Below are 16,465 nucleotides of genomic sequence, written 5' to 3'. Positions count from 1 at the left end.
TCTGATTCACATTCAGTGTGAACATTTCGTCATTTTTTGTTGTCAATTCCCTTTGGAATCCTAAAGACCTGTATCAAGTCACCCCTGAGTCTACGCTTTTTTTTTTTAGGGAAAATAGGTTTATGTTTTAGTCCGAATGACTGAAGATTTGAATTTCATCAGTGCATCCAGTAAAGGACAGAAATGTGCGCGCTTACACTACATAGCATAATTTAAACATCGCTAAAATAAATTGTTCCAAAGTGAATTGAATTAAGCTTCTTCATCTAACGTGCTACAATACAACTGTATGCTAAGTTGGGGAACAATATTTACCCAGAAAAAGTTTATCGTTGATCAATCGAAAACTCAAAGCCTTACTCGATTCCTAAGCGGAATCTTGAAACATGGTAGTGTATGGGTTAATATAATGAAGAGAGTGTTTTAGAGATCACATTCGATTTTCAACTGCGCAATTAATCAGAGGAAATCGACAATGTTGATAAACGTTTGTAGGAAATATATGCAATTTCGTTGGATAAAAATGTCCAAATCCCTGAAAACCAGATTGTTGACGGGTGAAACAGCCATCTGCAAGGCTACCTTGCATATTACAAGATCATTCTAGCATATTTCTTTCGTTGAGTGGACTATTTTGAACCACTCCAAAGCAATAAACAGTGGTGTTATATTCCTCGGCGTTGCCTCGTCTATCACACACACACCGAGATATTTCATTCCATCGCACTGGCAAGTTTAATTGGCGAGTCAAGAAAACAAAAAACGGGTAAAACCAGTTAAACAAAATATGAATGGCAACGCTGGATGAACAGAAATAAATACCAGGCGTCAGAACTGGAAAAGAACACAGAAAAGAGAGATAAAAAAAAAAAAAACCGCATCGGGTACTCACCACACGCCGACTCGTCGGACCCATCCCCACAGTCGTCTCGGCCGTTGCAAACCCAAAACTTTGTAATGCACTTCCCACTCTCACATTTGAATTGCGAATCGAGGCATTCGGTTCGACAAGTATCTGGCTCGTCACTACCATCACGGCAGTCAACTTCCCCGTCACAGAAGAAGCGCTGAATGTGGCGGGAGAACATAAAATCATTATCATTGCAAACAAGGTCTTATGTTACATAAATACTAATCACTCATGAATAGAAAGACGAATCTCAAATTATGTTAAAACAGTATATGCAGTATGTTTTATGCATGCAGTAGGCTACGACCATACAGTCTTGCCGTTACATACTTCTATAAACTACACGTACACCTGGTAATAAATTCCCGGGTTTCAAAAATAATATAATTTACCTTATGGTATTCGTTTATATATATATATATATATATATATATATATATATATATATATATATATATATATTATATATATATATATACATATATATATATATATATATATATATGTATGTATATATATATGTATATATATACATATATGTATATATATATATATATATATGTACATATATATACATATATATACATAAATATATGTATATATATATATATATATATATATAATATATATATATATATATGAGTAAAAAAAATAATTTAACGTTCTCTTCACGTTTTGTTTTATTCTAATGAAAAATTTTGGGCGATTTTTATTTCCTATTTCTGTTTTTAATATTCTTACCTATTTCATTTGTCTACTTTTTATCTGATAATATATTTATTTTCTTTTTTTCATTCTTCCATTTTACTTATTTTGCTATTATTTTCTGTCATGGCTGTGATTCTATTTCAATGCTTCTATCCTCGGACACAATACAGAGGAGGTAAAGGAGATATGTGGGGTGTGGCAAACCTTAAACAAGAGGCCAGTATACTTCTTTGGAGAGGAGTCTACACTCTTATAAAGCTTACCGCGTTACTTTGGTCCGTATGGGTGTCACTAAAACCCCCTAAAGTTGTGACTGCATATAATGTATGTACGAACTATAATACATACATATATCAAGGGCCTTTTCCTCTTTACAAGAGAGGTAGCCAAAAACAAAGACATAAATCCACTCCCACCCATTTCATCCCCACATACTCCACTCCCATTCTCTAACCCTCTCCACCTCTTTTCTTGGCTCCTCCTGGATGACAGGTCATCCCTGCATCTCGCCCACTGCCCTGGGTCAGAAGCAATGTAGCAAGACACAGCACATCCACAGCAAAGCCACTTCATGGAATCGGCGACCCCCCTCTCCACCCCCTCAAGCAAGCAAGCTCACCACCCCATCCTCCACCCATCCCCTTTCATGCATCACACCGTCATCCATACACAACCATTCTCCATCCACCCTTCTGTCTTCTCCCTTCCTCAACATACATTCCCCTCTTTCCTGATGCTCCCTTTACCCCATCCATCCATCTCATCCTTGGTCGACCATTTATGTTCACTCCCTTCACCTCTGCCTTCCACACCTCTTTTAATAATCTCTCTTCATTCATTCTTCTCATGTGTCCAAAACATCCCAATACTCTTTCATCAACCCTGTCTCCCAACTCCCTTTCTACCCCCGCTCTCCTCCTCGTTTATCACTGAAACCAGCCTAGTTACCCTTACCATACTTATCAGGCATTTCACCTCAAACACACTGAAACTCTTCCTCTCTTATGTTCCATGTTTCTGCACCATACAGTGCTGTTGGCACAATCACCCCTTCATACAATTTCCTCTTAGCATCCATTCCCAAACAGCTATTTCTCATTACACTTTTTAATCCCCCAAGGCATTTACTTGCTTCTCTCAATCTACATTCTACCTCCACTCCTCCCTTTCCCACCACATTTGCCCCCAAGTATCTAAATCTATTCACTTTCTCCAGTATAATTAACGAATGCGACTTTAACGATACTGAAACTGTAAGAAATCATACAACTACTACTAATACTACTACTACTAATAATAATATCACTATTAATGATAATAATAATAATAATAATAACAATAATAATAACTGATTATTCAATTTTCATATTTGAAAATCCATAGCCATTTCATGAGCCATCAGCAGACCCTACCACAGATCTCTCTAGCAAGAAACTTTGGACCACTGTTTGTACTATACTAAGTTCAGAGAGGTACAGAAGTTGAAGTTTGGAGAGATCTTGGGCCCTAGTCTGGAAACCAAATGTCAGCCTTTTGGGCTGCACCTCCTAACAGAATTATAACAATACCAACAGCAATTTTTAAATGACATCTCCGTAAATATATAATTTCCTGTTACTATACAGCCTCTAAGAAACCAAATACTCTATTTCCTCTTTTTCTTCTCATGCTAAGCTCTGCTTCGGCCTAGGTTTTGCAGTATATATGGGGAGAAAAAATTTTGAAGACAACGAATATTTCACCGCGTTGTCATGAGTAGCAAACACAAATAAAAACCGTCGATTCTACATGATCATCATGACATCTACCGTATCTTGGCCCAGCATTACTATGCACCATAAAATCAGCGTGAGATTGTTCACATGAATAGAAGCACTGGTTACACCAGTCCATGACAATAACAACCATATTTACATTAAATTTCATGTCATTATTTTTCAGCCATTATTATTTAGTTTATTTTTGTTTTGTTTATTTTTTCATGGGGTCCACATATATAACTATAACGATTAAAGAAAAATAGTGGGAATAATAATTGCAATACAGTAATAATGTAAACAACAGTTGGGGAAGAATGGGTACGTATAAAGAAGGAAATAGTAAAAGTTTTCATAGGTATGTGGGATGATGAGGATAGAAGGGAACAGGAGAGGCAGTGAATGGTGGGTTGAAGAGGTGAAGGCTGTAGCAGAGGAGAAGCAGGAAGTTCTGAGGACTAATTGCAAAGCAGAAATAAGGATGCATATGAGAGGCACAGGTAGAAAAGAAGAACCAAAATGCAAGGAGAGGGAGACAATGATGAAAGCAGATATTAAGTGGGTTAGGAGTTTGATGTAGAGTATTATTTGATTTTGGTTTTGTCACAAACTCTTCCCCACTCTCAGACAGGGCTAGGTCAGTCCTAAATTAAGGAGGACTTTTTGAAGCAGGAGATCTAATGAAGAATGCCCTTACAACATAATCGCTTGGTGCCAAGCTGGCTTGACCCACCTCCACTCTGACAATGTGCCTAAGTAGCAAAGTGAAAAGAGTATATGTGTTTTTATGTTTTGGAGGGAGTCAGGTACAGAGGTAAATGTAAAGGGTGCATAGACAGATGTTCACAGAAGTGAAGGTAATACAGGGAATGTGGGTATAGTATTTCTGATATGTCTTGATTATGGAAGAGATTCAAGAGGGATTGTGTCAGTGGGAGATGCTAGGAAAATGATAGGGCTATAGAAAATATGAGATATAATGAGCCACCCTTCTTACAAGGGGCAAAAGGCCAATGGTATATACAATACAAATATAATACTTAAATAAAATCTGGACTACCTATATACATGATTAACCTTTTCTGATTACCGTATATGCCGGCGTATAAGTCAACATTTGAGGCATAAAAGCATCTCTCCAAAATTTGGGGTTGACTTGTATGTCAAATATAAAATGTGAGCCTTTATCACTGAGTAGTAAACTAGTGAAACTGCTTGTCTAATACTCATTGCACACAGACAATTGACAAGCACGGCCTCTTACAGGCGAAGTCAGATAGAAATATTGCCAATTGCATGGTTAGGGGGGAAGCAACTCTATCCAAGGTCACAGTAGAGGCAATAGCATTGCTGGTTCCAATTTTGGGAGAGTTAGGGAGAGAAAACAATGGTTTTTTTTTTTTCTTCAATGTTGATCATGATAGGAAATAAAAGATCAAAATGAATTTTACTTTATATTACAAAGTGTAAGTCCAATGAAGAATTTGAACAACATTGTACTGGTAATGAAGTACGATGAAAAAATAGGTTTCAAGTTGGATACCATTGAGGTAAGTGAAATTGTAACCAAGTTGAAAAGATTTAGGGATCATTTTATCTGGCAAATATAGACATAAACTTGAATTACACCTCAGAATTTTTGGGGTCGACTTATGTGTCAGATTGATTCATACACCGCCACATATGATAATTAGTTCTAAAACCCAAAAGAACTTGTGTATCAAAGAGCAACACTGCATTCTTCAAACATTCCTCTGAACTCGCAGAGACAGGCACAATTTGTTGCAGCCATCTCAAAAAACAAAAGAAATGAAGGGGAGTAGAGGCCTTACAATGTGAAATGTATTGTGACCTCTATAATGTGTTCTCTCAAGTGCAAAACTGTTAATTTGAAATATATTTCAACAAGTCTTCCTTACCATTGGAATGCATTCTCCACAATTGAACTCGTCTTCTCTACATCTTGTTCCTATGCTACTGTGAGCTGGGCAACCGCCTGAAGGTTCTTCATCCTGCCCATCATCACAATCATAGTCACCATCACAGACCCATGACTCTGGGATACATCTTCCATAAGATTTGCACTTGAATTCCTTTTCCCCACATTCTAATGTCACTGTGAAATGAAAAAATTATATACTTTTTAAAATCTACAGATCAGTATAATGAATCTCATTACATCAAATTTTGTCTATAATGAACACTACAAACTGATTTTTCTTCATATAAATCAATCACATCAAATAAATCACAATAAATGTATGTGGGATGGTTTGGCCATAGGGAGAAAACAAGCAAAGAAACATTAGCAAAAAGAGTGTGGAAGACAGAGGTGGATGAAGCAAATTTGAGGAGAAGACCAAGAATGCAAGGGATAGATGAGGTGATGGGGCCTTCAGTAAAAGTGAAAAATCTTTTGGGTATGGAACTGAGAAGACAAAAGATACTTGTGAATGAATATAAACTGAGGAGACCCAACACACACACCCTTAAGCCCAGGTTCCTCCTATCTACCTTGCCATACTCTGTACACAACTCTCTCTCTCTGGGGGTAAATTTGAGCCAAATCGGTGACCTGACAATTTTGGGTTCCTTGAAGATTTTTGGGGGTCATTTCAGTCACTTGCATTGGGTCACCATGTCACCCACAGGTCCAGGGGCACCAGGCCTCCTGTGCATGGCACTTGAACACCACTCGGGCTAAAGGTATGGGCCCCAGAGGCAGAAATGGAGAGAGGGAGAGAGAGAGGGAGAGAGAGAGAGAGAGAGATAAATAAATAAACAATGGCTGGTTGCCATGCACACACCCTTGGACCCTCATATTCTCAATTCACTCATAAGTGGATGAAGAAGGGTCACCTTGTAAACAAAACATATATACCGTATATACTCGTCTATAGGTCGATCTCGTGTATAGGTCGACCCCCCATTTTTGGCCAAAAAATCTGGAATTTTCCATATACCTCATGTATAGGTCGAGTGGTTTGTTTTTGTTTTTGGTGCTGTGAGCATTCCACTGCCTTAATGCTTTGAAGTAGCATGGCTTGCCTGGTATAGCAATTGATTATTATGGTTTTTTCACTTCATTAATTCTGATGTATTCTGGTTTATGTTTTTTCAAGTTCACTGATTTTAATATTTAATAAGTTTCACTGAAATTGCCATTTCAGCGGAGTGAAAAACTTGAACAGATTGCCAAGTACGGTAGATTACCAAGTACGGTATTCGGAATAAACTGGCTAGGCGTGTTTTGTTAGAAAAAAAATTTAACCAACACTCAGAGTTAGTCTTGTAATCTCAACTGTGCGGATGATCAGGCTAATGATAATGTGGAGGAGAAAGATGATGTTGATGTTCCTATGGCTGATGAGGTTGATTCGTATGACGATACTCGACACAGAAGTGAGTGGGAGGAGCTGTTTGGTGAAGATGACGACATCAAGGAAAACGATTTTGGTGGATTTCAATTAAAATATTTAGGATTATACCATGTGTCACTGTAACAGTAACAAGTTGGCAATACTGAACAGTTCGTTTTCGTGATGGTGAGATCCATGCATTGTTTTGGTAATGGTAACAATAACATATACCATGTAGAAAGCTAAATTTGGGTAAATTTTTAGTTTCGACCAAGGGCGCAACATAGCAATAAAAATTGATTATTAATTTTGTAGATTATAATGTATCAACGTAATATGCAATTTTGTGATCGGAAATAAAAAAACAAGAAAGATGCTAAAACATTTCGTAAGTAATGAAGTCGTGTCGGACGAATAGTACGTCATATTTGTTATGATACATGCCGACGACGAAGAAATGAGAAGTTGGCGGGCTTTTCAACCACTTAGCTTGCTGGCTATACAAAGTTCTTGCAGCTTGAAGGAATGCATGTATCTCCGCTCCATAACATTCCTTCAAGAAAATGTACCTGGCGAGGTACTGTCGGAAGCACCGAGGCCGTCAATTGACAGACAAGATGGCGTTCCGATCCTATGCTTGTGGCAAGGTATTTTTCATTTTCACTTCCGCCCACAAAATTGCATATTACGTTGATACATTTTAATTTATAAAATTAATGATTAATTTTCTATTGCTATATTGCGCCCATGGTCGAAACTAAACTATAAAAAAATAAATAAATAAATAAATAAATTTGAGAATATCACAGCATTTCATTATTTTTTTAAACAATTATGGGTACTGTAATAGTATACATGATATAATAAGCTCGCCTGTGTTAAGAAATTTAACAAACAGGTAAAACCACAGTATGGGGTTACCGTATCTAGAAGGAATTTTACATGTTTTAGTACGTACCGTGTATTTTATGTACCCATTGTTTACTGGTAGTATTTAGTAGGTAAATATTTTGATTTCTGAACCTAAAGAAAAGGTAAGAGTTCTTCCTAGCCTTTCTTGTCATGTCTGGATTTCAACCTAACAAGATTATTACTTGTGTATAGGTCGACCCCTAGGTTTTGGCCTAAAAAAAATTCCTTAAGATTTCGACCTATAGACGAGTATATACGGTATATATATATATATATATATATATATATATATATATATATATATATATATATATATATATACACACATATATATACACATATCTATATATATGTACATATATATATATACATATATATATATATATATACATATACATATATATATATATATATATATATATATATATACATACATAAATATACCAATGGCTATTTCCCCTTATAAAGGAGGTAGCCAAAGTCATCCATTTCATCCCCACATACTCCATTCCCATTCGCCACTCATCTCTCCCATTCACCACCTATCTCTCCCTCCTGGATGATGGGTCATCCCTACATCTTGCCCACTGCCCTGGGTCAGAAGCAATGCAGCAAGACACAGCACACCCACAGCAAGGCTGCTTCATTTAATGGGAAACCCCGCCCCCTCTCCATCCCCTCATGCAGAAAAAGAGAAGATGGGGAGAAATCCCTTTAGGCTGCATCAAAATATCATTTACACATACAGCCCCATCCCCTCAACCACTGTCTGGTCCTGCTAAGGAGGTGCTGTGTCTTGCTAAATTGCTTCTGACCCAGGCAGTGGACTAGGTGCAAGGACAACCCTTTATCCACAGGGAGCTAAGGCAAAAGACAAAACAAATAGGGCTTGGATAGGTGGAGGGTGGATACATACCTGTTGGTATATAGAGAGATAGAGATACTTGTCTTCCATGTTTTCCCCATCATGACAAATCAAAATATCATTAATAAAGTGAAGACAAACTTATGTCATCAAAACTGACATGAATCTATATGCATCAAATAAGGAAATAGATCAATGTCCTTACAGCAATCCAGTAGTTCATCTGAGCCATCTGGACAATCTTCTGATCCATCACATCTCCACATACTTAAGATGCATTTACCATCATTACATTTGAAGTGATCTGTGGAAAAAAAAAGTCAGGAATATAAATACATATTCAAGAAGCAATATAATCCTTTATTCAAATAAATTCATTCTTACCCACAACATAACATCATGCAAAATCTACCCACTACAAATGACATCCTGGAAAGATTTCCTGTGTATATAGTCATTTTTTCATGATTATACCGCATCACTTTCCTCATCTCCCTATCCTCCATCCTCCCAAAAATGTAAAAAGCTGGTAATTACCTTCTGCACAGATACAGTTGCTTTCATCACTTGGTAGTGTTCCATTAACACCATCTTTACAGTCATCTTCACCATCACAAATAAAGCCCATTCCAAAACAGCGACCATTGCGGCACGTATGGGTACCCACAGGGCATGTACTTTCAACCTCCTCTGTTGGATTCACTATGAATAAAATAATAAAAATCAATAAAATACTAAAATATCTTTTACGTTACTAAACTAGGCAATTGCAATTATTTTTTAACCATTACCCACTCTGTAAAAAGTAGAGGCATGAATGCTTCTGTCAGATTTTGGGAATTCAAGACCATATGTCCTTCCTGCTGTCTTACATTGGTTTTCTTAACAGGGCTTGAACCACCATTCATTTCACTATTTGCCTCAAGATCTTGGCACTATTATGCTCAGTAACCATGCTTTCTGATATGTTGCTGCTGTCTCAGTAATGACAAAAAATATAAACTAAACAGAACAAACAAATACTCACAGCAACCATGAGCAACAAATACACAAACATTAAATATTATAGACAAATATAATTACAACTTATAACTGATCAGGACTCAAACCCAATATGACATTAATCGCAAGCACACTTCTCTGCTCACCTAGCCTCTGTTCACATATAAAAGCAAGTGAACTCAAAGCCATTGTTCATCATGAGATTGGTGTGACCTTACAATTGTCCTTATACCATTTTGTCAGAGGACTTGGTATCATCAATCTCTGGATAACAAGTATTACATTACTATATTATGCAAGGCTTGTTTTTTTTTTCCATCTGTATTGATGTTTCTCTATTAACAAAATATTTTGTTCAGAAGTAATACCATGTGAGGATGAAACCTCCATTAACACTACACTTTACATGTCAGAGCTTTATCAAATACACTACAGTGAGTCCTCCTTATACGGTAATTCTTTATCCGGTAAATTCAGTTACAGTATTTGGTAATTACTACCCTCAATTCTATTTACGGTGAGAAAAATTCACAGATATGGTATCCACTCGTGTTTTGAAGGTAAAATTAGATATTTTGAAGTGGAAAGAGCAGGGAGAAGGTACATCTGCCATAAGTTGAAACTTGGGTTCGGTACGCGGTAATTTCAATTTGTGGTAAGGTTTTCAGGAACATATATGTACTATATAATGAGGACTCACTGTACAGAGATTCTCAGTACAAAGTCACTGCGGAGAAAGACTGATAAAGAGTACAAATGGGATTTCACTACATAGATGGAGAAATTGAATATAAATAAAACCACAAACACATTTAGAGCTAAATTTGATTGATGGAGAAAGAAAGGGATAAAGAGATTGAGCTTTGTTCTACATGAACGAACTATGCTAGAAATTAGGTAATGTCTACCATTATGTTTTAAAGTTCCAGCTAGTTCAATATTGAATTTACTTGCAGGCAAACTACAGAATTTATCCCCCCTGCAGGACTACAATGAATTGTACATCATTGTTGAAAACTGTATTCTTTTTAATTGAAATTCTAGCTTCAAAACAGTCTAACCCAGGATTGAATTAATTTGGCTGATGCTTGTCAAAACAAAATCTATACTGTGCACCAAAGCAATGAAGGAGTTGATTATATTCATAGTATTTCATTCTCTGAAGAATATCTTATCAGAAAATACCATTAAATCAAACTATTATAAGTCTGAATACATCTGATTACTATTGTCCAACATAAGTTGATTTGCTATATCTAGGGTATACCCTAAAGAAAAATAAAATAACATAAAAATCCCTTTAATTATGAATATATCATTACATAAAAAATGCAACAGCTGTGGAGAAATAGAAACTAAGAAGTCCATCAACTTTTATGAAAAAAATATATATGATAATAACAGGATTGCTCATGAAATTCTCTCTATGGTCAATCCTAAATAAATAATGCTTATAGAAAATTTTCATCTTTCTCAAATGCAACCATACCATCTCGTTCAGACCATACAACTTACATAAATACCTAATGACTACACTAAATGCTAATACAGGGGTCACCGCAATTTGACCATTCACAATTCGAATTATCGCAAATTCGACAGTAGCTAATTTATACCCAACCCTCAAGGTTCGACAGTCAGACTCGACAATTCGACATTCAAATCTCGTGCGCCACCCACCCAGTCGAATTTGCCGCCACTCCCGATGCATCACTCTGTCTCACTCTCGCCCCAGCCATCGTCGAGGCAAGCCACGCTCTGCTGCTCCACCTCCACCTTGCCATGCAAATCCACCTGAGGACCCACCCCTAAGAAACACACTTTCCCGCCTTTCAAAGATAAGCTTGAGTTTATAAGAAAGTGTGAGGCAGGTATGGCTCATTCTGCCGTTGCAGCGGAAATGGGTGTCCCGAGATCAACAGTATCAACGATTTAAGGGGGAGGACGAGGAGGAGGTGGAGGAGCTAGGTTTGTAAGTCCAGTAAAATGCTCTTTTTTTACATATATTTTGCTAAGTGTTTGTACTATGTGTATGTGGGAGATGGGTTTATCTTTAAATAAAAGTTAGTTTTTTATTGCAAGTGTTTTTATTTCCAAAAATGTACTGTACAGCAGCTTAATGTGTTTAATAAACAAAATTAGATATAAATGAAGCCTTCAATATTACTGATTTAGTCTAAGTTAGTGTTTTTTAGAGGTCATAGTGATATTTTGGGGGGGTCTGGGCTGGAGGTCGGTCCCTATCCCCCCTAATTACAATGTATTCCTATGGGAAAAACTGCATCATGATTCGACAAAACCCAGGTTCGACCAATGATAGACCACCCCATCCCTGTCGAATTGTGGTGACCCCCTGTATAATTTTACAAAATTGCCTAAGAACTGTCTATGACTATGAGTTTTGGCCACCTCTCAGTACAGGAATTATCATGGAGAAGACACAATAGACTAAACATTCATTATTGAAATACTATTATTAGATATTTCCTAATGTGATGCAACAAGTAAAACATATATAATAGTGCACTGCTTTCTATTTCCTATAAAAGAAAAATATCTGCTCAAAAATGCTAACACTATTTTGCTCTCAGCTTTTACTCACTGCAGTCAAGCTCGTCTTTCCTGTCTTGACAGTCAAGCTCCATATCACATAACCAGGCAATTGGTAAACATCGAATTTCATCACACAGAAAGGTGTTACTAGGGCAAACCCCTCCTGGATCTGAATGGCAGTTTCCATTTTTTTAACAAGGTCACACACATGTTACAAAAGGTTCAAGGTCACAATGTTGATGAAAAAAAAAAATCATATTACTATCACTTAAATTTATCAGATTTCAAAGCTGGGAGAAATACAGATGAATGTATATGCATTCATGAAAAAGAAAAGTCAATTCTAAATATGCAAATAAAACTAACATTATCAATGACTATGTGATCTTGTTTATGGAAAAACTGGAAAGGTTATCATCCATTATTTACAATTTCAATGACTACATTATTTTATATGAAACCTAGAAAATTAAAGATTTAGGTATTTACAATGATCTTTAACACTATTTTATACTGAAATCTATGGTTTTTTTAAGTTTTAAAAGGATTTTTTCTTTGTTTTTTCTTTGCATTTTTCTATGTGCTATTTTCTATTATATTTCCTAATCATTTTTTCTCAGCCAGTAAAGTATGATGCGAAGTTTACGAAGTGTAACAATGTAAAGAATTTATCCATTTATGGTGAGCAACAATGTGCCAACCATACAGCTGTTGCCCATCGAACATAACTCATATATATATATATATACATATATATATACATATATATGTATATATATATATATATATATATATATATATATATATATATATATATACATATATATATATATATATACATATATACATATATATATATATATACATATATATATATACATATATATATATATATATATATATATACATATACATATATACATATATATATATATATATACATATATATATATATACACACATATATATATTTATGCAAATTCACTGAATGCAAGATCTTTATATACACATACCAAGAGTTTTTCCAACTTACATGGGAGGTAGCCATTAAAAAAAAAAAAAAAAAAAAAAAAAAAAACCACTCCCACCAACTCCATCCTCAAGTTACTCCCCTCCCCTCCACCCTCTTCCCTCCCTCTTGCCACCTCTAGGATAATTGGTCATCCCTGCATCTTCCCCACAACCCTGGGTCAGAAGTAGTGTTGCAAGACACAGCCCATCCACAGCAAGGCTGCTTCATTAAATCGGTGACCCACCTCTCCGTCCCCTCATGCAGCAAAGAAGACAAGGACCAAATCCCTTCGGACTGCATCAATTTATTCTCACATATACACCTTCACCTCCCATTCACCACCCACTCCCCATCATGCATCACAGCATTATCCATACCCAACCATTCTCCATTCACCCCTATTTTTTGTTAATTTTTCCTCTCCCATCCTTCCTCAACAGACATTCCCCTCTTTCTCAATGCCTCTTTTACCCCATCTATCCATCTCCTTCCAACTCTGCCTTCCACACCTCTTTTACTAGTCTTTTTTCACTCATTCTTTCCATGTGTTCAAACCATCCCAATACTCTTACATCAACCCTATCTCCCAACACCCTTTCCATCCCCGTTCTCCTCCTCATCTCCTCATTTCTCACTCTATCCAGCCTAGTAACCCCTATCATACTTCTCAGGCACCTCATCTCAAACACATTCAAACTCCTCCTCTCTTCCTCTCTTATGTTCCATGTTTCTGCCCCATACAGTGTTATCACCACAATCTCCTCTTAGCATCCATTCCCAAATGCCTATTTCTCATTACACCTTTTAATCCCCCAAGGCATTTACTTGCTTATCTCAATCTACATTCTACCTCCACTCCTCCCTTTCTTGCCACATTCGCACCCAAGCATCTAAAATTATTCACTTCCTCCAGTCTCTCTCCCTTAATACTCACTTCCAGTCTGCTGCCACTTTCTCCCCTTGTACATCTCACCACCTTACTTTTACCCACATTTATCTTCAATATCTTCAACTTCCTTCTTTCGCACACCTTCCCAAACTCTGTCACTAACTTCCTCAATCCCTCCTTTGATCCTGCTACAAGCACTGTGTCATCAGCAAACAACAATTGGCTTATTTCTACTTTTCTCCATTTTCTTTAACCATCTCCAATCCCAGACCCACTACCCTTGCATTCACCTCTCGCACCACCCCATCCATGTATAAATTGAACAGCCAGGGCAACATAACACATCCCTGACAAAGTCCCATCTATAACTCAAACCACTCAATCTCTCTATTTCTAATCCTAACACAAGCTCTACTACTCTCCTAAAAATTCTTGTCTGCTCTTAAAAGCTTTCCTCTTATCCTATATATCTGCAATACCTCCCACAGTGCCTTACTGTCTTCCCTGTCATAAGCCTTTTCCAGATCCATAAAAGCCCAAAACACATCCTTACCTTTTCCTATAGCTTTCTCGCATATCTGTCTTACCACAAAAATCTGATCTATGCAACCCCTACCTGTCCTACACCCTCACAGTTCCTCACCCTCTGGTCATCTCCTAATCCTCTCAATCAAGACCCTACCATAGGCCTTCCCAACTACACTTAACAAATTGATCCCTCTGAAACTACTACACTCTACCATGTCCCTTTTTCCCTTGTATAATGAAACTATACAGGCACTCCTCCAGTCTTCCTGCACTCTACCCTCTCTTAAACAAACATTAAATATCTAATCTCACCAGCCAGTCCACCACCACTGTACCTCCTTTTTTCAGACATTAAGCATGACATCCATCCAACCCAGGTGCCTTACCTGCTCTCATCATCTTAACAATTGCCTTCACTACATCTTTCCTTATTTCTCCTCCATTTTCCTCACTCATCACAGTCATTTTCTTAGCACTTCCCATCATAACTACCTTTCCCTCCCTATCCTCCTTCACATTTAGCAACTCCCTAAAATACTCTGTCCATCTTCCTCTTACTGATTTCTCTTCCATTATCATCGCTCCATCTGCACCTTTTACCTTTTCTCACCTACTTGATTTGCCTCCTCTTCCTCTCTTAATTTCTTTCCAAAACATTTTTTCATCACTTTCAAAATTTTCTGTCACACTCTTACCCCATTTCACATCTGCTCTCCTCTTTGCCTCCTTTATCTTATGCTCTACTTCTCTTCTCTTCTCTTTTCTTTGTAAATAATGGACTTACATGTATCTACACTCACTCCTGTGACATTTATGCCTGAAGTCCTATGGCCACCTTCATAAAGCCTCTCCACATTCTTCGATCAGTGGCAAATTCCTTCCATTCTGCTGGGTTCTCTACATACTCTTTGATGTCATCATTCCATTATTATGCCATCTGTATTTACATTCTTTAATTATATACACACTATGAAAAAATAGAATATCCAGGATAGCCACACTACAGGCTAAATAAAACCACTACCTCACCCACACAAAATCATTCAATCTTGTTCATGTCATCTGAATATTACCATCAACCAAATAAAAGGTGGTGAACAATATGGCAGACAATAAAAGAATAATTTCTTAAGTATTTCCAAATTCTTGTATACTATTCTAGACTAAAACATGAGACCTATAATTGGTGGTTCTGCAATATGGACATCAAAGAGAATCAGTGAGAGACATCTCCCAGCTGCCCTTCTTCAAAACCTATCAATACCTTTACCTCTATCTAGAGGTGTAGCTCATGGGACTGATATTCAGTCACCAGACTAGGCCCAAGATCTCTATTAACTTCAACTGTATTTTGTCCACCTTTTCACATAAGGAAAAGTGACAACAACAACTGCTTCTCTCCTCCTGCTACTATACACAGATAACAAAGAATGTTCCACAGGATACCAAGGTTAAGACTGACATACATACATATATCAAAGGCTTTCCCCCCCAAAAAAAAAATGCATAGAAACCTCTCCCACCCATTCCATTCCCTATATATTCAACTCCCCTCCACCCTCCTCCCTCTCTCTTATCTTGGCACCTCCTGGATGATGGGTTATCCCTGCATACTGTCCACTGCCCTGGGTCAGAAGCAGTGTCACAAGACACAGCACATCCACAGCAAGGCCACTTCATAAATTCGGCGACCCCCCCTCTCCGTCCCCTCAAGCAGAAAAGGAGAAAACGGGGAGAAATCCCTTTGGGCTGCGTCAAATTTTTTCTCATACATACTTCCTCATCCCCCATCCCCCACCCACTCCCCCTCATGCATCGCAGCATCATCTATACACAACCCTTCTCCATTCACCCCTATCTTCTGTCCTCTCCCATCCTTTCTCAACAGACATTCCTCTCTTTTATAATGCCCCTTTCACCCCATCCGTCCATCTCATCCTAGGACGCCCCCTCATATTCACTCCTTCCAC

The 16,465-nt window shown here is 37.3% G+C and overlaps 1 protein-coding gene across 3 annotated transcripts in view; it reads right to left on the bottom strand.

Moving 5' to 3' along the window:
• Nucleotides 1–16,465, bottom strand: part of LRP1 (LDL receptor protein 1) — a 494,362-nt gene that overhangs the window by 203,697 nt on the left and 274,200 nt on the right. For all 3 annotated transcript variants that reach the window (XM_076213442.1, XM_076213443.1, XM_076213444.1), the window contains 4 exons: nucleotides 9,049–9,213; nucleotides 8,717–8,815; nucleotides 5,295–5,491; nucleotides 893–1,067 (listed from right to left, as the gene is read on the bottom strand). In XM_076213442.1, the coding sequence (XP_076069557.1) occupies nucleotides 893–1,067; nucleotides 5,295–5,491; nucleotides 8,717–8,815; nucleotides 9,049–9,213 (636 nt within the window). The remainder of the gene's footprint in view (nucleotides 1–892; nucleotides 1,068–5,294; nucleotides 5,492–8,716; nucleotides 8,816–9,048; nucleotides 9,214–16,465) is intronic.

Source organism: Oratosquilla oratoria, chromosome 31 (assembly GCF_046742065.1).
Source record: "Oratosquilla oratoria isolate Oo_2021 chromosome 31, ASM4674206v1, whole genome shotgun sequence".
Lineage (NCBI taxonomy): Eukaryota > Metazoa > Arthropoda > Malacostraca > Stomatopoda > Squillidae > Oratosquilla > Oratosquilla oratoria.
Note: the sequence above shows the minus strand (reverse complement) of the source record. Positions and strands in the feature narration are given on the sequence as shown.